Source organism: Morus notabilis, unplaced genomic scaffold (assembly GCF_000414095.1).
Source record: "Morus notabilis unplaced genomic scaffold, ASM41409v2 Scaffold161, whole genome shotgun sequence".
NCBI lineage: Eukaryota > Viridiplantae > Streptophyta > Magnoliopsida > Rosales > Moraceae > Morus > Morus notabilis.
Genome location: NW_010357095.1, coordinates 231,577 through 256,185, shown reverse-complemented (window position 1 = coordinate 256,185; position 24,609 = coordinate 231,577). Strand labels below are relative to the sequence as shown.

At 32.7% G+C, this 24,609-nt stretch overlaps 1 protein-coding gene across 1 annotated transcript; it reads left to right on the top strand.

Annotated features, from left to right (window-relative positions):
* The first annotated feature begins 3,554 nt into the window (after positions 1–3,554).
* On the top strand, positions 3,555–6,348 carry LOC21395877 (extradiol ring-cleavage dioxygenase). Its single transcript, XM_010089041.2, has 3 exons — positions 3,555–3,840; positions 5,140–5,510; positions 5,910–6,348. The coding sequence occupies exons 1-3, from the start codon at positions 3,601–3,603 to the stop codon at positions 6,100–6,102; spliced, it is 804 nt and encodes a 267-aa protein (XP_010087343.1). The 5' UTR covers positions 3,555–3,600; the 3' UTR covers positions 6,103–6,348.
* Positions 6,349–24,609: the final 18,261 nt, after the last annotated feature.

The window sequence follows — 24,609 nt, the reverse complement described above, 5'->3', positions numbered from 1 at the left end:
ATAAATTCTGCACAAACTTCATCGCAATTATGTCCCAATAAATACACAAACCTTTTACAAGACAAATCATTCCATTATAATCTTCATTTTCCTATTTTATTCTCCCAAGAAAAATGAACATCTTCAAGTTATTTTGTAGGGATACAAAGCAGATCAATTCGATAAGAAGGTCATCCAATCAATCAAAGGACTAGTTGTGGCAGTCTTTACAGCAATGTTGGTAAAGCAATAACTAGGCACTTTCCCAACATTTTATAAAAATAACTCTACATAAAAACAAAACATATGAAAATACTAAATAATTTATCGTCCAAACTTTAGAAAATGCATATGTATCAAACACTGCAGCAACAATTTTCTATATTGACCCAGAAATACTAGAGACAAACATTAAAGACAAGGCAATAAAAGTACTTCATAATATTTAAAAAAAAAAATCCTCTATTACTTATTTTCCTAACCATTGTTACCCTTTGATCCACGGATTCTCCCAACAATCTCAAGAAATTAACTTCACAGCAGCATCAATAGCATTAACCCAATCCATTGAAGAACAAAAGACATATAACAGAAGAACAATTGATGAACTAAAAACATTAGACAAACAAAGTAACGGAGTTAGTATCATAATATTTCCTGCCCTTTTTTCCTTTTAATTATACCATTGAAATTAACAACTTTTCCTTATCTACATAGGGCATAAAATTTACAGTAAAAGCTATAATAACAGGATTCTCATCAGAACAAGCTTGGTATTACAACTCTTGTCCTAGATGTTATCGACAACTAAAGTAAGTAAGAATTGGTTGGTGGTGTGATAGTCATGGACACATAAAAACAACACCAACGGTAATCAAAATTACAACCACACTACTGCCAAAATCTATTTCCCTTTATTATCCATAATATACAACTTATTATATCGATTCACTATTACTTTACATATTATAGGTACAGATTAACCGTCCAAATTGAAGATACAACTTGAGACATGAATGTGACTATATTTAGCAGAGCAGCGCAAGACCTAATAAAAAAACCATGTTCTACCCTCACAATTGATGAAGGCTTCACCGATCTATTTACAATTCCCCTGGTCATCACTTAACTAAGAGGGCAGGCAAAAATTTTCCAAATATACTTTCAACAAAGAGGACCACAAACAAATACAATAGTGTCAAAGATATTTGAAGACACAGAAGAGACAACACCAACGACACTGATATCAACAACTGTAGCGCCAATCATAAGGTAAAATATTTCTACTAATTTATACTCATCACACATAAAAAATATTATCTCATATATAAACACCATTTTACCATTCCATGTCTCACACAAGAACGACACCAACAGCTCCAAAACCAATTCATCCACAAACTCCAAACCCAAAAAAATTAGACACAAGGTAAGTCAAATATACTGATTTATATTATAGATAAATATAAAATAATGTTTATAATTTTAAATACACAGCTAAACAACTTTCACTATTTCAGTTCTAGATCAACAGAAGTAGAACAACTTACAAAACGTCCAAAAATCAAGTAATATCACTATCCCTAAATCAAAACATCTGCAATTTCACCAATTATCAATACTAACCTTCTCAAAATTTATGCTTTGCAGATAAAAAAGCAAAACAAGAGGCACCAAAAAAATTGAAGTACAATGTAAATAACTCCTTATCAGAACATTATGCGGGTGTACCAATATATAAATATGTACATATAAACTACTTATGTATTATAAACATTATTTCCTTTCACTTTTACCTATGATATCTCATCTTTAATTTTCATCATTTTTGCAACAACTTTATATAATGTAAAATTATTACCCGTTGTAACGCGCGGGCACATCACTGATGTATCACTATTTAGGAGTAACAAAGTAATTTATAATTTGATTAGCCAAAAAAAGTAATTTATAATTTAATAAAAACTAAAATAATAAAAAAAACTTCCAAGCAAAAAAAAAAGAAAACCTTTATTAATGCCCTGCTTCTTGTAAACATCCAACTCAGAAGAGGAAAAAAAAGAAAAAAACATATGCAAAGGTTCTGTAAACGGAAGTAATGTGGAAATTTTTGTATTTTAGAACCACCGATTTTAGAAGAGTTGTGCAATATCTTTTTCCCCGAATATAAGGAAAATTTTCGGGAAAATTCCACACATAAAATTTTTATGGTGATATCAGTTTTATTAAAGAGCTTAACGCAACGATATTATTCTAAAGAAATTTTGTGAAAATATCGATAATATTTTGAAATATCAAATTAAAGTAGTAGATCCCCTTATTGATATGGAGGAAAAAAAGGCCTATTTAGAAAGGGCTGGAGTAGTAAAAACAGTACTCATTATGAAATTGATCAACAACGTTACCAAAGCTCATCGAGATGTACCTCTCTTTGGCTAAGTAGGTGAGAGTGCCAAATGAAAGAAATGATCTTTACATGGAAGTGAGAGAGATCTGGCATAATCGACGGTCAAAATATTTCAAATTAAAAAAAGACTCTAGTCTATAGTCAGGTAAAAGAACTACTAAGAATCTAAAGGGTTGTTCTTTTAGAGTATAATTTGAGTGTAATTTTTGAATTGAATTTGAGTTATAACTTGAGTTGAAGTTGTAACTTGAATAAAGTTGAGTAAAATTGAATAAAGTTGGAACTTAAAAGAACGTGAACTTGAATAAAATTGTAACTTGAGTTTAAACTTTTTCTAATTTTTGTTGCAAAAGAACAACCCCTAAGATTTTCGGCATGTTGCTCTGCTCCATGTTGAATTAAAGATTTCTTTTTATGAATTCTTTTTTATTTTTGTTATTCTTTGATTTTGTAATTTATGTATATCATTGGTGGTTCTGTGGATTTGTGTGTAAATTTTGGTATTTTTTGTGACTTGGTTTTTAAGTAAACTCTTATTGCTAAACCGCGGTTCCGGCGGATTCGAGTGATAGAGGTCAGTAATTCAGGGGTTGTTCTTTTGAAGTGTAATTTGAGTGTAATTTTTAAGTTGAATTTGAGTTATAACTTGAGTTAAAATTGTAACTTGAATAAAATTGAGTAGAGTTGAATAAAGTTAAAACTTAAAAGAATATAAACTTAAATAAAATTAAAACTTGAGTTGTTTTTTTTTAAATTTTTTTTAGACCAAAAAACAACCCCTCAATGATTACTAATAATATTACATTTAGATACCCACTAATATCTAAAAGGTATATTTAATATTTTAAATATAATGTGATAGATTTCCATGTCAATCCAGTTGTATTTCTGTAAAGCTCTTTATGTTCATCAAAATATATAATTAAAAAAAAATTCTAGACCTTTCTTGCAAACTTTGAAAAACATTTGGCACGTGTGTCTGTTTCATCATCGTCGTCGTCGTCATCATATCATTATTACTTTTTTTTTTTTTTTTGCACAACCATTAGGTTGTTTTGCTAAGACAAAACGTAGGTTGTTCGTCACGTGTGAATTAAGCGCGTGACGAGTCGGTGGGCCGAAATCTCAACATATAAAACCAGCAACTAAAACGAAAGACAAAGAAAGAAAGCAAAATAAAAAACTTAAGAGAGAGAGAGAGAGAGAGAGAGAGAATGATAAAGGAGACGTTCTTCATATCGCACGGATCGCCGACGCTGTCGATCGACGAGAGCCTGCCGGCGAGGCATTTCCTGCAATCTTGGAAGCAAACGGTGTTCCCGCACACACCCAAATCCATCCTCATCATCTCAGGCCACTGGGAAACTCATGTCCCAACAGTCAACGTCATCTCTCCCCCCAAAGTTAACGACACCATTTACGACTTCTATGGCTTTCCTAAACCCATGTACCAGGTAATTAATTTATTCCTATTTCATTTCATTCTTAATTTCTCCGAATTAATTTTCTAGCTACCTCTTTTTTAATTTGCTTGGCCCTCAGTCCTCATATACATATATATTTGTTAGAGATTTTAGTTATATGTCTGTCTTAATTTCTATATCCGATTCAGAATAAACAAATTTGGTGTGGTTCTTCTGTTGTGTTACAATTTCTGGGGGTGAGAATGGAAGGGATTTGAAATTTTGGATGGTTTTGCTCGCTGAAAATTAACTCTTTTTTTTTTTTTTTGGCGTGAAAGAAAAGGGGGTGGTTGATGACATTTAACTTTTTTTTTTTTTTTTGGCGTGAAAGAAAAGGGGGTGGTTGATGACATTTAACTTTTTTTTTTTTTTTTGGCGTGAAAGAAAAGGGGGTGGTTGATGACATTTAACTTTTTTTTTTTTTTTTGGCGTGGAAGGAAAGTGGAGTGGTTGATGACATTGAACTTTTTTTTTTTGCGATTTTTTTAATTATATTTTATTTAAAATACGTTTAGTTCATGGATTTAGAATATGATTTAGAATCATTTTCGTTTTAGTGTGTGAGAAAATACTGTAACAAGTCACGAATCAATTCGAATTATTGTACAAATTCATGGCACGAATTCTCCTTCTAAACGTCCCCTAAGAAATACAGAGTGGGTTGGTGGTGCCTGGTGCGGCCTTGTATAATAATAATATTTTGTTTTGTTTTGTTTATCTGTATTGTGATCATTTCTTAGACTATTCATATTAGCCTTTTGACTTCTTGGTGTTCAATCGATTGTCCAGTGTTCATAACGTGTGGATCTGTCCTGCTCCTGCCCACTATTTTTTTTTTAAGTAAAAAATTGAAATTAGTCGTAATTGATCAATGTTATTTCTTATAAATCAATAAAAATAAAACGTGTGAAACTTTTTCCCTTTTTTCCCCCCTTTAAAACCTTTCATTGCCTTGCATCCTAAAACAATGTTTGAACACTACCAAGTGCCCGACTATTATTTTGTAATAGAAGGTGGGTTCCACAATATGGACGTTACAGGTAGAATCTAATTGTTATTAGAAGTGCTCTCCAAACGTTTTTTTTTTTTTTTTTTTGCATCCTAACTTGTTGAGTTTTGAGCCAATTATATAGTTGTTTTCATTTATTTTTCTTTTTTTTTTTTTTTTTGAATAATGTATGGAGATTTTACCGCTTCAAAAAAGTATTGGAGATTAGTTGAGGAGAGTATAATTTGCTAGCATTCTCATTTGTGTAACATGAAATGTTAAATGTGACATGACATCATCAGCTCAAGTATCCAGCACCGGGGGCTTCACAGTTGGCGAAGAGAGTGAAGGAACTTCTTTTGGCATCTGGGCATGACCGGGTCGACGAAGACAAAAAACGTGGGCTGGACCATGGAGCGTGGGTTCCCCTAATGTTGATGTACCCAGACGCCCAAATCCCGGTTTGCCAACTTTCGGTCCAGACCCAAATGGATGCCACTTACCACTACCACTTGGGCCAGGCTCTGGCTCCTCTCAAGGACGAAGGTGTTCTCATCATCGGCTCCGGAAGTGCCACCCATAACTTGAGGGCCCTTAGATTCGACAATGGCTCAGCGGCTTCTTGGGCCGTGGACTTCGATACTTGGCTTCGACGTGCCCTTGAAGAAGGAAGGTACGCAATTATTTCGTAATGCAATCGTCTTGTCTTATATGTAACATGTAAAGGTTGACCGAGTAACGACATTTGTACTACGAAAAGTGTGAATGTAGTTGGGAGTTTATTTATCTTAGATTAGTGTTATAATCCTTTGAGTCATTATTACAAAAAAAAAAAAAATATCATGTTATACGGACAAGTTCTTTTGGAATTCGATCACTCTAGATGATAATAGAGTTTTCCTTATCTTTAAAATTCATGGCTTACACATTGACTCTCTTGTGATCAAATAATTTAGAAGTAAAAATTTAGAGATATTTGCCGTGCAATCATGACTGTAATCAGTGTTATACTCAAAACGAACAATTGCCATGCTTTTCTTTAGCTTTTGAGCAACAATTGCCATAATTGCAGATATGAAGATGTCAACAAGTATCTAGAGAAGGCGCCGTGCGCGAAAATGGCACACCCTTGGCCGGATCATTTCTACCCGCTGCATGTGGCAATGGGCGCAGCGGGCGACCAAGCGAAGGCAAAGCTCATCCACCATAGCTGGAGCAACGGTACCCTGTCTTATGCCTCCTACCAGTTCACTGCTCCTAACTAGTGTCACTAGCTGTAATAAGTTGAATGGTTTTTTTTTTTTAATCACTGATTGGCTGGTCATTGATTCATTTGTAACCGGTTACCAATGCTTGTAATAAATCCCCACACACTAAAGGGGATTCGTTTGCATCTACGTTTGTGTATAAACTAGAGTTATTTGATGTATTGTGATGACTGATCTTATATTTGAAACATAATTTTATAAACATTGGCAATAATGTTTGGAGCAATTATGTTTCAGGGCCAACTTAGCTGTTATTAAAATATTTTCTACCGGTTTATGCTGTAAGTCAAAAATATTATGATCAAAAGTAAATGGGCGTTTATATATATATATATATATTCAAATTGGTTGAGAATACCTAAAGCAATGCTTTGGTGTTTAGTAAATTATGGATTAAATTGATGCGGTATAATGACTAAAATAGAATTTTTTTTTTCATTTAATAAAAACATTTTAGCACACATCAGCTGTTTATGTTATTTCTAATATTAAGCTCAATATTCATAATTATTTTACACACAACTAAAAAATATGTGTATCTAATTTTAGGTTTATTATCTCAAATATATCTAAAATAAGTATAACAAAATTACTAGTGTCGTTTTAACAATAAAATCTTATAGTTATTGAAATTATTTGAATAACAATAGGTCTAGTGTATTTATGAAAGAATTTTTTTAATAAAAGAGTGTAATTTATAAGCGAGATTTAAAGTAATATGTATTTATATAACATATTTTTGAATCATGTGTACAAAGACAGAGAGAATTAAATATTGTTTTATTAAGAACATTTCAGCGAAATTTAAAGAATGACAATCAAAGTAGCCACGCAACAATGACTGCAAATTGCTTTTCAAATTTTGCTATTTGCAACAGTTTTTAGTGTCGATTGAACAAGATTTACCAAACATCTCGACTTAAACTTCTGTAAATTCTAGACTAATAACCTAAAAGGAGTCTTCAAAAGCAATATCAGACGAAGTTTTATACTAAAAGTACATCAAAAAAAAAAAAAAAATTCTAGACTCTAGAGGAATTCCCATCTAGTGATTTATGCTATTTCTTAAACACTAACGATTTCTGCATTCAAATTTCTATATTCATATATTAACTTAGACAACTTTAAGGGACCAACTTTATATAAAATTTATTATCACAGAATATAATTCAACTTATTAACTGTTTATATAGAAGATTGTATTGGGGATATAAACATTCCTTGTATGTTTTTTTCCCCTTTAAATAACCCTATATTATTGAAGAAACAGTTCCAGCCCTGTGTAATTTGTAAATTGCAACAAAATAAACCATAGATAAGATTAATTTGTGCATTATTTTTAGGAATAATGCTAAGGATACTAATTTTTATCTCAACTTTTGTGTACCAACTAATATGACATTTAAATTGTCATTTTTACATTAGTAAAAATATTATCACGTTAATTAATAAAAAAATATTGTATTTATAAATAAAAAGATGATAATTCACATGCCGTGTTAGTTGGTACACAAGAGTTAAAATTTAAATTGTTATCCTTAGCATTTTTTTTTTATAAACATTGAGTTCATGTTTTGTTATCTTTTGTATTATATTGTTTTATTTATTTTTTATTTACTATTTGAGTATTTTGAAACGGAAAAAAACTCGATATTCTTAAAAAGAAATAAAAAATAAAAAAATAAAAACTCGATATGAACCTATTCGAGGTTTATTTTGATGCAATTTCTAAATTACTTATTTTTATTTTTAAAGCACAAGATTATCTCGGAAAACTAAACAAAAAGCACGGGTGGTTTTTGTATCCTCATTGAACTGCCAGAGATGAGAGAATTGCTATTCTGATAGATTGAGAATCATGAATTTAAAAAAAAAAAAAAAAATCTATTTTTGGGGGAATTTTTCACTGTAGTGGGGCTTTATGACGATAACCCAAACTTCCCCTATTGGTTATAGCAAAAAGTGAAATGTGCAATTTTGCCTCGTCACAAGACCCACAACTGACAACAACAGTTGATGCATATTAAAATGATAGTAGTTGAACGGAACACTAATTATGTTATGCTTTTTAACATTACTATTATATTCAATGACTTAGATATTATTTTTTTTTTAAAGGAAAAATTGCATTTCATTCAAATATTAATAAACAGTTGTCTTGATATAATACTAACCTATTAGAGGGATAAATGCACGCCTGAAGTTCGAAACTGGAAAAATGCCTCGGCACATTAACAACTAGTGGGCTGAAAACTTGACAGGTGAAAACTCCTATCTTCAACATAAACTGTCGAGCGCTGGAGGGACAGATTATCAAAACTCATAGAAAAAAGACATCTATACGACATAGAGAAAATTCTAGTCAGACCAAGACTATCCTATCAGTATTAAGCTGGACACCTAAATCTAACAAACACAAAAGTTACAAAAAGACAAAAACCTCCAACCATCGCATGTAGAAACCTCCGGTGAAGGGTGTCCGGCCAAAGGACCATTGAGGAAGACAGCCAGCGAAGAGATCTCAGCCACCAAGCAGAAAACTCCCCTAAGAAAGGATATCGTCCATTCGGCTTCCAAGCTTTTAATCAATTCTGATTTGCCCAAACGGAGCCATCACACCGTACACCACCACCGTCAACGAGAAGTCCACGATAGACGAGTCGAATGACCAAATTTCACGGCCGAGAATCTGACGACGCACCCAAAGGCGGTGCCGGAGCTCGGGCTAATTTCTGCTTTCTAAAGACCTTCTCTCTCTTAAAACTTTAAGACTTTAAGGTGTTTAATGCGTTCAATGACTGTCATATTATATTTTCTACTTTTACTTATATTACATTGGGCCATAATAAAAGCATAAGCAAGATTAATTTGTGTTTTTTTTTTTTTAACATTGAGAGTTCATGTTTTGTTATCTATCTTATTATCTTGTTTTATTTATATTTTATTTACTATTTTAAGAATTTTGTAAAGGGAAAAAAAAAGCTCCATATGAACCTATTGAAGGTTTATTTTGAAGCAATTTATAAATTACTTATTTTTATTTCTAAAACACAAGATTATTTCGGAAAACTAAGGAAAAATTAAGGGTGGTTTTTATATCTTCATCGAACTGCCAGAGATGAGAGAATTGCTATTTTGATAAATTGAGAGCCATGAATCGACATTTTTTTTTCACTGAAGTTTATTTTAGCAAAAAGTGAAATATGCAATTATGCATAGTCACAAGACTCGCAAGTGACAACAACAACATTGGTTGATGTATACTTAAATGATGAGTAAGGCTAGAAACACCAATTTTAATTTTAATTTGTGTATTATTTTATGAGTTGTCATTTTTTATTAATAGGTGTAATTTTTTGCTATTAATTTACGTGACAATTTTTTAGATACCTACTAATAAAAGAGTGGCAATTTATGAATTGGTGCACTTGTTTTTCTTTTTTTTTTTTTTTTTTTTTTTTTTTTTTTTGTTGCTGGTCGATGGTACACAATTTGATATTAGTATAGGTGTCTATAGCATTATTCTAAAAAAAATATTCATTGAACGTAAGGCTGATTATTTTAAGCATCTTCAACATTAATGTTACCTATCATATTATTTCTTTACTTTTACTTATATTGCGTTGGGTAAAATGTCCATCCAGATGGACCATAATAAATGTCTATATTTATATGTATGTTACTTTTCAAGAACAAATCATTTTCATTCCTTTTCCCTCCTGTATATTGAAAATTACTCACACTAGAATTATCTATATGGACGTCTTTTGTACATATTCTCAAACAATTAAAAGATAAAAAAAAGGCCAATGTAACCAGAACCCAAAAGAAAGCCAAGTTTGGTAGGATTGTGAGTAGAGTTGAATGAGCAGAATTCAGATACGGGTACGAATCAGGTGGGGGCATCATGCATTGATCACCGTTGAAGCAAACCTTGCGAGGGAAAGCCCAACCTTCCTTGACTGTGAAGGAATCTACATCCTTCTTAAGTATTATTTGTGACTGAACATTCCCATCCGGCCCAGCTTCCATTAGGACATTATTATAGAATTTTAGCCCATAAAACAGACAAGTGTCATCTGCGAATTCCAGAAGAGATAAATGGCAGAATTTATCCTCTCATTCTTAATTAAACCTTTTTTTTTTATAGTTATTTAACTAAAAATATTATTAATCAATAATAAAGGGTAAAAATACTGACTTATACACTTTTAAAGGGTATTTGTCTCCTTTCTTCAATTCAGAACAATAACAAAACTACTGTCACTACAAGAAATAAAGCTATTAGCGACGACAAAAAGTTATTGCAACAAATGCAAAGTCGTTGCAAATGAAGTTTTAGCGACTACTTGTTGTTGTAAACCTGTCGCCGCAATTGATTCGTTGCAAAAATAATTTTTGCGATGACAAGCAGTCGTCGCAATTATATTTGCGATTACAATCGTTGCAAATGAGTTGCTACAATTATTTCATCAGTTACATCGTTAAGATTACATGACATTGAGTTTTTACAACGATATTTTTTGAATTAAGTCGTCGTAAAAGATGAAGATTTAGCTGACGTGACTTATTTTTTTTGCGACAACATTTGTCGTTGTAAATAATATTTTAAAATTGTATTTATTTTTATTATTTTACTAATTAATGTTGTATATTATTATATATTTAAACCCAATATTAAATATAATTCATGATATTATAATAATAAAAAAGAATTAAATAAAAGGAAATAAATAATAAAAAATAAAAATAAAAATTATTATTGTAAAAAGTAATTGATAAAATAAAATTGTAATTACAGTAGAAATGTGCGGAAATGTAAATTGTTACATTAATAAAAATCTAATCTCCTAAATTAGCAGCATCACTAGAATCATCGTCGTTATCATCATAAGAATTCAGAGGCGGATGACTTGGACGAACATACGGCACAGGAGGAGTAACCGCTGGGAAAGTCATGATGGGGTGCATTTGAGTGATGAAATCCTGCATCATTCTGACGCTCTCATACAGCTGGAGGTTTTGCTGATAACTCTGTTGTAAGTATTCTTCTACGTGTGGGTCAGAACGTGTCGTATAAGATCTTGTTGAGCGTGAGCCAGATGAAGACGCATCCCCTCGATAAAATTTTTGTGGGAGTGGGCGACCTACTCCAGTCTTATGCCCTTTGCGGGTGCCCGGAACTCCTCAATAATATCCTCATCGTTAACTGTTCCAAAAGTAGCAGACTTTGTGTAACGCCCTCCAGAATAAAACATGTTTAATTATGTTAATTGTGTATATTAGTATGCCTAAAATTGATTTTTTCTGATTAATCTTGTGATTAAAGATTAAGTTTTTGAGTTATTTTAAGGAGTTATAAATTACTTTCAGTTTTTCAATTTTCACCTCAAAATTTTTTAAAAATACACTTAATTTTAATGTATTTTTATTTATTTATTTTTCTTTCTTTTCCTTTTCTTTTCTTTTTCTTTTTTCCCCTTCCCATTTCCTCCCGTGGCTGCCCAGACACAGCCCAGCCCCCCCTCTCTCTTTCTTTTTCTTCTTCATTCTCTGGTTCTCCCACGCCACCAACCAGCGCCTCTCTCTCTCTCTCTCTCTCTCCCGTTGGTTCTCTCTCTGAGTCTCTCTCTCTTGGCAGTTTGGCCGAGAGACAAAAAAAAAAGAACGAAAATGGGAGAAACTGAGGGAGACAAAGCTCCATCAATTGATTTAAGGTAAACCCCTTTGAAACCCACTCTTTGATTCAAATTTTAAGCTTGAGAAAGTTTGATTTTGGTTAGATTTGAATAATTTTGAGTTAGGGTTTGGATTTGAACAATTGTTGTTGAAATTGATTGAAATTTAGGGGTTTTCAGTTATTAGACTTGTTTAGTTGATTGGAAACTGATTTTGATGGATTCTGGAGAATTATTTTGAAATTGAACTTGATTTACAGGTTTGGCATTTTTCCTATTTACGTCGACATGTTGCCGAAATTTATTTAAAAAGTTGTTTTTAATGAGATTAAATAGGAAACTAAACTCATGGATTGGATTTCAATCTTTAAAGAATCTCCAAACTGATTATAAAATCATTTGTGAAATTGGATTTAAGTCAAGGCACACTAATAGGAAATAATTAAACATGATTGAGCTTAATTCGTTTTAGGAATGAGAAATACTTCCTAAGATATTACTTTTGTGATAAAGCTAGTGGAGAAGGTCAAGTACTAAAGCTTTAAGGGTAGCGGAGGCTAGGAGAACGAAAGGCTAGCCCAGGTTTGATATCCAAAAGGTAGGATATTCTTGTCCATATCCTTGTTAGCCTCACTTTAAGTGATTTTGGCCTATGAAAATGTTTTAGAACAAAACATGTTGAAAGAAAATGATTTTAAAGGGAATGGCATGAATAATGCTATTAAGTTTTCCAATAATTTTGGAAATGAGATTTTAAAGAGTATCATTTCTTAAAATGAAATACTTTAAGGAATGATACAACGAATGGTGGCCTCAAAGATGGGGATGTGGGAATCGCATCCTTGGGGGCAGGTCTTGAAACCTGTATAGATCCACTTCTTGCTCAGTGGAATTATGGCTCTACACTTTTCACTAGACAGACTGAAGGATCATGTTGTGATTTTTAAGTGAAAAATCATTTAAACAACAACAAATTTGTAGGCGAAAATTTCAAAAATTTTCACATATCATTTAATTCCGAATTAAACACAAATCACAACGATAGATTCATGCATGATGTGTTTATGGAGAAAAGAATAAGATGACAATCATACCTTTAAGACGATTGGATCAAATATGGCCGCAAGGGTCTTGTCTCACTATCTCACGTTCCGAGATGGAGAATTACCATGAAACAAGACCGTTGATTTATGAACACGAACACACCAACAACCACTCGTTGATTCAAGGCTATGGCTCCTAATTTTTAGGAGAAGAGAGTGGGCTCTTTTTAAAAAACCTAAGGAAATAAATTTTTCTTCTAATTTTCTATACCAAATCCGGCCACACCTAGAGGAGAGAAATGAGTGAGATTTTTTTTTTCATCTAGCCACCCTCCTAGGGTTTTCAATATTTTCTCTTTATAGGAAAATTCGAAACCAAGCCCTAGATAGGTTTTTCAAAATTTTCCCTTAAATTTTGGAATAAAATCCGAACTCTCCCTTCCAAAGGGATTTCCGAATTTTCCAAAAATAAAATCAAATCTCTCCCTCCTTTAGTTGCCAAATAAAATTACGTTCAAACTTTATTTATGAATTTTAAATTAATCATCATTAATTTTAAAATTCCAAATTCATTCCTTTTATTTTTCAATTATCAAATAAATAAAAAATAACATAATGAATTTATTTAAACATAATTGTGTAACAAAACATCAGTTTTAATTTTCCCACTTATTAGAGCTAGCCTTGAGACCGAATGGACCCATATGAACAAAGTTATGGAATTACAATACTCGACTAATTTATCCCGATAAGTCATCGATGTATTTAATTCCGACATCGTACGACTCTACTAAAGGTTCGATGCCGACTAATCTCTCGATTCATATGTGCTATTTTTCCAATGGTGTTAATACAATTTATCACACGGTCCACAGAGTAAGTACGATATTATCCTCTGTGAATATCAATGACTAGAATGGTATACAAAATTACCGTTTTACCTTTCCTGTCATTATTTTCTCAACTCCTTTATATGATTGTGAATAAAAAAGACATATGTTTGTAAGATGTCTCGCACATGTTATGATGTCTTAAACAATGAACACCATCATTGAATACCAGGCCTAGTTTATTTATTCACACACCCATCAATAAAGTATGAGGTGATATTATCACTTACGAATTTCATATCTGTGAATCACACAACTCCAAATTAATTATGTCATGATCCCAATAGCCGAGATGTTGTTCAAAAACTGTGAACTAGTCTCATTGGTGAATCAAAGACCATGAGAAATTAAGTCGAGTTATGTATTCACCTCAGGATTAAGATAATCACGCAAATACACTTAAGTTGTAATAATTAGATTTAGAGCTCTGTAAACGGTTTTTGCTCTAATCTAATTAGTTACGTGGTCTATTCAACATGTTGTGAACATGTCTAGATCAACCACAGAGTCCAACTCCCATGCCCGAGACCAACATCACATGGTTCGATCTAACAGTCATAATCGGTTTCGATTGCCCAGTCGATCCTAAGACTGCGAATATCAATTTTTAAACTACATCAGAAGAGTTTGTCCGGCAGGGATCTCCTGACTCTTCTTTCGTTGATAACAGTTTATGGACTAAGCAATATTACTAACACTCTTGAATATGAATCAAAACATAACTTTATTATATTTATAAACATCAGCAAAAATAATGATGTCTGATATTTGCCATTTCATAAATAACAAAATACACTATACTTTATGGACACATTTCCAACATAGACATTTTACCACTCCTTGCTCAGTGGTATGATGAGCTGCACACTTTCATTATACAGATACTTTCTACTATGTGAGTATTTCCTTTTCTAAAAAGGATGATCAGTTCCGGGTGTATATCTTCGGACCGTGAGTATCTTTATTTACAATGTTTTATAAAATTGTATGATCTATTCCGGGTGTATGTCTTCGGACCATGAGTACCTTTATTTAAAATGTTTTATAAGATTATATCCTACTGGGCATTCCGCTCACTTTTATTATGTTTTCAATGTTTTAAACCCCTCCTCCAGAGTTAGCGGTTTAGATTTATAGCGTGACAAGTGGATGCCAACGGATTGAAGATGCCAGATTCGAAGCGGTATGTTTGTTTCGGATTTACGGTTTTAAATTCTGAGATGTACTGTATTTCTATATGCAAACTGTATTGGTCGACATTGTCCCTGAGTTGTACTATTTTTCTTGGACTTAATGGAATGTTCTAAATATTATTTGTGAAAGAAAGTCTTCGGAGCAAACTATATTGATATTTATGTAATTATTTTGTGATTTGGTTAAACAATCTAGTTTAATTAAGTTAAATTTTAAATTAAACCCCAATAATCACGGCCCTATCCTTGGGGTCATGACAGTTTTTGGTATCAGAGCACGGCTTCGAATTCTATGGGAAATCGAGCCTGTGTGAGTTTTTACTGAGTTGTGTTGTTCTTTTAACAGTTTTGTGTCGGGACATATCGTACAATATTAGTTACTACATGATACAGATGCACTTGAGAATTTGACGTTAGAGTCTGTTTCAATTTTTCCTAGAGCACTTTGATGGATGGAATTCATGTTTCTATTATCGATGTTTATCGATATGAAGATCGATGGTAAAGTTGACTTTGAAGTTTTCGGAAAGTATTGATTTCGACCCGATGGTTATTGATTTGTTTCAATAAGTGCTCTTGACTCTTGTCAGTTTAAAATTCAAATTCAGTATTGACTTCGAAATTCTCATGAAAATTTCGGTTTTGAGATGATATCTATTCCAACTTCCGCGTAGTTGAATTCTCGATATTCATCCATTCCATTTTTGATACGTCTAACGTGGGGGTTTAAGTTGATGGAGAGCACGACTTGAAATCGAGCAGTTTTGACCATTATAGTTTCCTTTCTCCTTGTTTGGTTCTTTCCAATTTGATCAATGCGCAAGTTTAGTGTTGCAATCTAGCTTTGTATCCTAGCTACTCGTTTCAATTCACTAATGCATTCTTTTATCTCTTGAGAGTGTTTTGCTCAAGAGTGTCTACTTCATGGGTTATTATGTCGATGAGACATCGTTCTTTCTTCTATTGACGACGATGGTGGCTATGGACTTCGTCAAGAGATTGATATTTATCTCTGATATTAATTGTGTTCGACCTTGTTTGGAAGCGTAGTAGGTCATAACCCACAGATTCCTGGATTCCAACTTTGAATTCTTTTCTTAATTCGTTTTGACTAGGAGTTAGTCTCTTCGTTATTATTAGTGTATTGATTCGTGAAATTTTTCTATCATAGTCTTATGTCACTCAGGAATCGACTTTCTTCCTTGTCTCGAGTGTTAGTCTCGGTGATTCCCTCGTTAATTTGAACCATGTCATTGTGAGACATTGACTATGGATATTAATCCTATACCATTCTCTGCCATTTTGCTTTTGGAATTCTAAATTCGAGCTCTAGTCTTGATCTATTTTGAACTGGAGTTAGACTTTCTACTTGATAACTGTATTTTGATTCATATTATCTTTCTATCATGAATCAATGTTATTCTAAGATCAAGACCGCTTCTTGTTTCGAATAGTAGTCTCGGTAATTTTGTTCCTAATATGGAAACATGTCATATCGTTCATTTCCTTTCGATATACAGTGATCATTGGTGCGAGATTTGGCAATCTTGACTTCGAAGATCCTCATTCAGTCACATAGTTTTGAAGATTCGATCATTACTTGATTTCGTATCCATGCAATACTAAATTTCTATTGGTTCTTTTTTAGAGTTAAATGCGACTATGGGAATTTTCTACGACTTTCTAGATTCCAAATCAATGATTGATGTTCTTCTGTTCGATCATTTCCAGAATTGGGTGTTTCTATTCCAGTGGGTGGGAGTCTATGTTGTTGATTGACTTCTAGCTGGAATTGATAATTTTCTGGATATGAGATTCCAAGATGACAAAGTGTTTCTGTGTCCCATTCTATAATTTTGAAATTCATAAAGACTCGCATAAGGCAAGTGGACATATTTTATTGAAATTGGAATTTCGTTTCTTTCTCATTGATAGAATGGTTGATTGTGACAACCGATATCATGATGCTGCCAGCAGAGTCGCAAGGTGAATGTTCCTTTCCATCGTTTGACACATAGGAATCCACAGAAAAGGCGTAGAAAGTCTTAGTTCATAGGTTCCCGAACGAATATCTTGATGAATTGTCGTATTCACCTCATTTCCGCCATGTGAGTGACATTCTTGCCTTTGACTTATATTCTAAGTAGTGTTTTAAATGGAAGAACTTCTTTAGCAGTTGAGGTTGAGTTCCCACAGGTTGAAGATGTTAAGGTTCGACCCTCTTGAGGAGATGTCTTGTCACTTTCATGTGGAATTAGAACGGGTAGTTCTAATGATACGTATGAATAACACTTTGGGCGTTTTCTAAATCGGTGTCAAACCGTGGGTGTTGCATTAGAATCAACCTTGAAGTCATTTAGTCCACGTGATGGATTTCATGCAACTATAATAATTTCCCTAGACAGGCCGTTCTGATTCTCTGTAAATTGTTTTTGAGGGCCTTGGCGATTTCTGAGCCTTACATGTAACATACCAAATAAAAGATCTGCGTGTCTACTTTCTTATGGAGTTCATTTTGGAATTTTTGGAGACTTAGATGATAATTTATGTATATTCCTGTTAAGGTCGACGAATCTGCCATTTTACTAGATTTATGAAGAACATGGATTCGAGTTAGGAACGGATTTATGACTGAACGATTGGAAGTTTGGAGCCTTTGTGGTTGTTTAACATTAAGTATGAGTTCTTTGAAATTTCTCGCTTGAATGTTATTATTTTGGACTTTAATCATACTTCTCCACTTGATCCACATTATTTTGGGGAGGATTCTAGGTAAAATAGACTTTTCAAGCTTTGATAGGAGATTTGGATCACCTAAAAAGGAGTTTTGTAGCTTAAGTTATGAATTTTTCAATTTGTTGGAAAAAGTGTTAAGGAACCTAACCTGGATAGGTTTGATATTGTTGAATTCTGGGAATTCTCATAGATGGATTTGAATGAATGGATTACATAATTGGAAACTAGACATTCAAAGCTTCGTATAGCCGCAAGAATCACCTCGAATGGATACCAATAGCTCAAATTATGCATTTTTGAAGTTAAGCTTGATTCTTAGAAATTCTGCAGAAAAACAGCCACGTTTTGATCTGGCATAACGTATTTTTGGAGACCTTAACCTATCCGAAACTAAGCTTATGATAGCTCTTTCGAAAGCCCTAGATGTTTATTTTGATTAGGCGCTGATTTTGTAATTTTTGGAGCTGTGTAGAATATTTTATGATAATTCCCATAACAGTTGCCAAAACTGTCTTTTCTAAGAACTGGTAAAATAAAGAACTAAGACCCTTACTTTTTGAAATAGGATTGCTGCACCTAACCATTTAGAACATGTTATTGGTGATGTGTGGGAGTTAGAATCACGTCATTTAGAGTTTTGTAACCCGAGTTATGCGCATTAGAAGTCTCATGCCAAAAACTTCTAAAAAGTTGTCAAAACCAGGAAATGATAGAATTTTAATTTCTTAAAAGCTGTTTTTGAGGTACTTAGATAGCTCAGATTTGGGCATGTGATCACTCATTTCGAAGCTGTAGGTGTCTACTCTATGTAGAAATTAGAATTATACCCGTTAGATCTATGTGAAATATTTTATGATCATTTCCATCAAAAAGGTCAAAATTACGTTCTTGGCATAACGCAGAAAAAGTGAATTTGAACCCCAACTTCTAGAATCGGGATTGCTGCACTTAAGACACTAATCCTACCATCTAGTGTGCGTCATCAGTGATATGTAGCACTTGGAATCACTCTTTTTAGAGTTTTATAGGCCGAGATGTGCGGAGTTGAAGTTTTGCTTAGAAACTTTTCAAAATGCCTTGAAAAGTTGAAGTTTCAGAATTTCAATTTTTTGTAAGATGTGTTCAAAAGGCTTAGAATATTTAAAATAGGGCATGTGATAGCTTGTTGGAAAGACCTAGATGTCTATTTTCATTCGAAACCAGTTTTCTACCATCTGATGACACGTAATACGGTTTGCACGTATTTTCATAACGAACGTTAAATCAGTCGATGTATGAGATTAAAGGACTGACCAAGTTGAAGGAATAATAGTCCAAGTTTTGTTAAATGAAGAGCTATGCTGATAGAAGGCGACTTTGTCTTATTTAGAGTTTCACCATGCAAAGGAATCACTTATTTTGGTGTGAAAGGGGAACTTGCGCCAAGATACATTAGACCATTCCAAATTATGCAACGAGTCGGTGTCGTTGCTTATCGCTTCACCTTACCTCCAAAATTATCTCACGTGCACAATGTGTTCTATGTTTCTATGCTCTGTGAGTGTAAACCCGATCCGGAAGCTATTGTGCAATGGTACGACGTGCTGATCAGTATGACATGACTTACGAGGAAGCACTAGTTCAGATTCTCAATCAGAAGATGAAGAGTTTACGCCATCGTGAGATTCCGCTAGTGAAAGTGTTGTGGCAACACCATGGCGTTGAGGAAGCGACGTGAGAACTAGAAGCAACGATGCAGGAACGATATCCATACATGTTCATATCCTAAGGTAAACTCAAATTTCGAGTACATAATTGTCAAATAAATTAAGTTTTAATTGAATATTTTCATTGAATTAATTTAAAATATTTTATTTGGAAATATTTAATTTTGATTTCATTTGATTTCATTTGTTTTGAAGGAAAAGTCGATTGGGCCAAGTTAACAAGTAAGAAACAAAATTTGGGCCAAAGAGAAATCAGCCCATCTCCATTTTCTTTTGCATGTCTACACTTGCACGTGCACTTCAAGACTAATTTGGCCACGTTGTGGGGCCTCAAAAGCAAAAATGATTTAAAGCCCAAGGAGTGCATCTGGCACTAGTACAACGTGTGGGCTTAATTCTTTTCAGCCCAACTTCGTCTCTCTGGCAAGCCAAGCACGTGCAAAAGCCAGCCTAAAGAATCCAGCTACTTCTCTCTCAGCGCAACAAGTATCCCACTCTTCTTGGGATTCCTTTTTCAGCTGGTGCCGTTATTTGCCGTTGTCCAACTCTTTCAATTCTCAACCTTTATTCACGAAATTAAGTCATTGTAAATTCTATTGTAATTACGTTTTAATTAGCTCTTTATTGTAATTTTATAGCTGAATGTTTCTGTTGGCATTCCCTAAGAGCTATATAAATAGGTCCTTTGTTAAGTGTGTGGTTAATTTAGTTTAAGTTTAGACATCTGTTTTTTTTTGTGAGGTTACAGAAAAATTTACTTGAATTCTTTGACCACGAACAGTCTTTACTCTAAGTTTGTGTTTAGAATATTAAAGTCTTCCACATCAATTCTTTGATTCCACGTAGACGTGTGTGTGGGCACACGTGAGACAAAACAAGTTTCTTAAACACTCGAATTTCCACATACACCAACGCATGCACGATGTGAAATTTTTAGAGAAAAATATTTTTGCTCTCTTTTTCCTCTATGAATTTCGGCCACACTCAATTAGGGCTGAAAAAATGTTTCAACAATTGTGTCCACAATTTTCTATCATTCTCATATTTAAAGAGTAGAAGTCAAACTTCAAAACAGAATCAAATCCCTATCTCCAATTTTTGAATTTGGAACAAAAAATCCCTTCCCTTTATCCTTTAAGTGGCCTGCCACATCACTAGGGTTTTACCCTGTGTGTGGCGTCAATCACAGATAGGGAAGGAATAGATTTTATCCTTTATCCAGTAGTCCAATTTTAATTCAAATTCAAATTCGAATTTAAGTCAAACTTAAATTAATTTGAATTCTAAATTGAACAACTTATCAAATAAGTTTAAATAGCTAAATCTAGATGTGTTCAAATTCTAATTTAAATAATCACATTATTTAAATAATAATTAATTCTCAATTAATTATTTTTTGAGTATTTAATTTTAGAATTTCATAATTCTAAAATTCCCATTTTGCCCTTTGTGTCTGGTAGAATTACAAGGACGACGCGGGGACATATGGACTTATAATCCCGAGCTCCAATAAAATTAATAAATAATTAATTAAACACTTTTAATTAATTAATTCTATTAATTCTAATTTGAGTACCATTGATTCTCTAATGGATAGTGATTCATAACACACATTCATGAACCAGAGCGCTCTTACTAATCCAAGTACCGAATCAATACTGAAGAGAATTATTTATCTACTTCTTTCTCAAGAAGGAATGGATTCCATCATGTATAATAACATTCTCAGCTACCTATTTCATTATGTCTCCAAAATACAAGGAACATGATTCAGGGTCTCGGAATCCGTACCGAGTAAATCAAAAGACATAAATCCATAAATAGGAGTTTGCTAAGAACTCAGGATTAAGATCATCCTATATATGACAATCGGTAGACTCAATTAGAATTTCTATGCTTAACGGAAATTATTAGAAATTCATATTGTGTCTGTGTCCTTGTTCCACATAATCTTATTATGCGAAATACATTCATTCAATATCTCTCCATATTAACAGTGCGGATAACACCGTTCCATTCTAAATGGGAATGACATGTATTAATAATGTTTTAATTAAAGATTCTGAACTTTAATTAAATTCATCATGAGCAATATTTTTTATTATTATCCTTAAACACTATCCTCTCGTATATAACACTTATATACTATGTTTAAGGTTACATAAACAATCACGGAATTTTCATTTGATATTCATAAAATATTCATAAATATATGCACATAAAATGATGAATAAACTCTTTTATTAATTAAATAATAAATATCCTATTACATCTCATGCTTCTAGGACACTATTCCCAACAAATACATGATTATCAAAAAATTCACGAATTGTTTTTACGGCATAAATTCATGATTTACATTGTAAATTCATGATTTACCAAAGAATACATATTGTTTTTACAAGTAAATTCATGATTTACTAAAGAACTCAAATTGTGTTCTGTTGGTAAATAAGCGTAAATACATGATCCAAGTGGTATTAACTTGTTAAATCTTCAAATTTACTAAAGTAGTATCATAACTTATGAAGTTATAGACCCTAATTTGTTTAGTTACAAAAATAATCTGTCAAGTTATGATCATAATTTGATAAATTTGAGACCATAATTTGTCCCATTTACACCGCATAAACTGTCACGTTATGGGCCATTCTAGTCAAGTTATGATCATAATCTATCAAGTTATGGACAATAAGATATCAAGTTAGACCATAACCTGACAAGTTATAGACTATAACATGTAAATTTATGATTTTAACGTAACAAGTTATGGGCCATAACTTATTAACTTATTAACCATAACTTATTAACTTATGAACATTATCTGTCAAGTTATGGACCATAACATGTCAAGTTATTATTATTGTAATTCAATATATTTTATAAGAGGCCTCATTGAACGTTGAGAATTGAATAGAACACAATTCTCATTGAAGGCCTCATCCAATCTATTCCATAACTTGTCAAGTTATTCAAGTTATGGACCATAATTTGTTTAGTTACGAAAATAACCTCTCAAGCTATGTATTATAATTTGATCATTTATGGAAATGTCATTTAATGGACTTTAATCTGTCAAGTGTTAAAAAAATATCCTGTCAAGTTATAGCCATAACATGGTCATCTAGAAATCAAAAAATAAAATTATTTTTCTTTCTTTTAAGTATCCTAAAAACTATGAACACAAACTGTTTGACGAAATGCTGGAGAGATTTAAAAAATAGTTTCTTCGTTATGATGATTTTACTTAGGCCTCGTTCATTTCACTGATTCGAGTTTTCAATTCTAGTTTTGCTACAGTTAAAAGCTCTAATAAAAATTCACATATAACTTTCTTACTGAGTTAAAAGCTCTCATATAAAATCACATCTCAAGTCGAGTTGAAAACTCGAATCAACGAACTGAATGAGGCTTTAATTTTGTTGACCCTTCTAATGTAGTTACATGCTCAAAGCTTTTTTTCCTTCTCTATTTTATGCTATCAACTTTATAAGATCTGCATCCGTTTTTCTTATGAGTTTTTTATTTAATGTTGGAGAATTTGTGTGTAGAGGATAAAAAGAATGCAAAAAATTAGAGAGAGTTTGAGGCATATAGGAATACTTTTTTTAAGGTTTTATTTGCCCAAACTTCTCAATATTAGCTAATGAGTTTTAATGACAAATTACGCCCAAGATACAACAAACCCTTGAACACAATATCTAGCAATAATTTGAGTTTTAGAACATTAATTACATCTGTAAATTTTCTAGAGAATTAATAAAGACAAAGGTATTATTGCATGAATGAATGCAACATTTTCAATCATCACGTACCATTGAGCGAGGAATAGAGCAGTATGCCAAACAAGCTAACAAAGGGCGCCACAAGCTGGTTTTTGAACCTGGAGATTGGGTTTGGTTGCATATGACAAAAGAAAGATTCCCAGTCGTTCCAAATTGCTTCCAAGAGGAGATGGTCCTTTCCAAGTCCTAGAGTGCATCAATGACAATGCTTACAAGCTAGATTTACTAGGTGAGTACAATGTAAGTGCTACTTTTAATGTTACTGATTTGTGTCCTTTTGATGTAGGTGACGATTTGAAAACAAATCCTTCTCAAGAGGAGGGAAATGATGAGAGCACGGCTAGGGCTAACACATGGAATCAAGATCCGCTTCAAGTTCCAGAAGGACCAGCCACAAAAGCTCGAGCTAAACGGTTTAATGAGGAACTTAATGGATTATTCCAAGAGGTCTAGAAAAGAGAAGCATTTGAGATCACTACTGATGGTGAGTCAAGATTGGTCCAAGTCATCAAAGTAATTTCGGATAAGGAGTAGCATGAAGTGGGCGTGTTACTGTTCACGCGCGCGTCACTATTCACCAAAGTCTTAAGGATCAAGATCAATAATTTGATAGTTATCTCTTATCACTATTTTGATAGTTATCCATTGTAATAGTTATCCTTAGTTTCATTTTAGATTCAGAGTTTGTTTAGAAGTTAAAGGATGAGTGTTTATCCAAATGGATAATATTCTTTCTTTTTAGGATAGAGTTGACCATGAAAATTTGAGTTTGACCAAAATTTTAATTTATGTAAATTCAGCCTATTAATAGGCGTGATTTATATCATTAATAACATATTAGTATTTTTATTATTTTCAGAAAAGCTTTAGCATTCTCTTTGGTTCTTTAAGAACTTCTTGAACTCATCGGATTCTCCTTGGCGTTCATTCTTGACTTATCAATCAATTCTTCCATCATTGATTGTGGTGTCTTCACTATACCAAGGTTCTTGCTTCCATATAAGCAACGAGTCGAGGTTTCATTCAAGCCTGATTGTAGATCAATCTTGGAGACTTTTTTGATTCGGGTTTCGTCAGTTTTCTTAGCGGGGTTCATATCATTTTCACTGTAGTAGAAAAAGTTAGATGTGCCTTTTTATGAGAACTTTTAACTGTAGCAAAACTGAAATTTAAAACTCGAATTAGTAAAATAAACGATGCCTAACATTATCTAAATCTTGACCTATTAATTTTAATTCCTATTTTAGTCCAGTATATTTCCCTCATTCTCCTTAAAATTTATACCCTTAACAACTAATTATTATTTAAAAAAGAGGTCATAATTCACATTTATACTCTATTGAAAAAAAAAATCACACTTCTATCAACATTTATTAGATGATGATGATGATGATGATGATGATGATGATGATGATGATGATGATTATTATTATTATTATTATTATTATTATTATTATTATTATTATTATTATT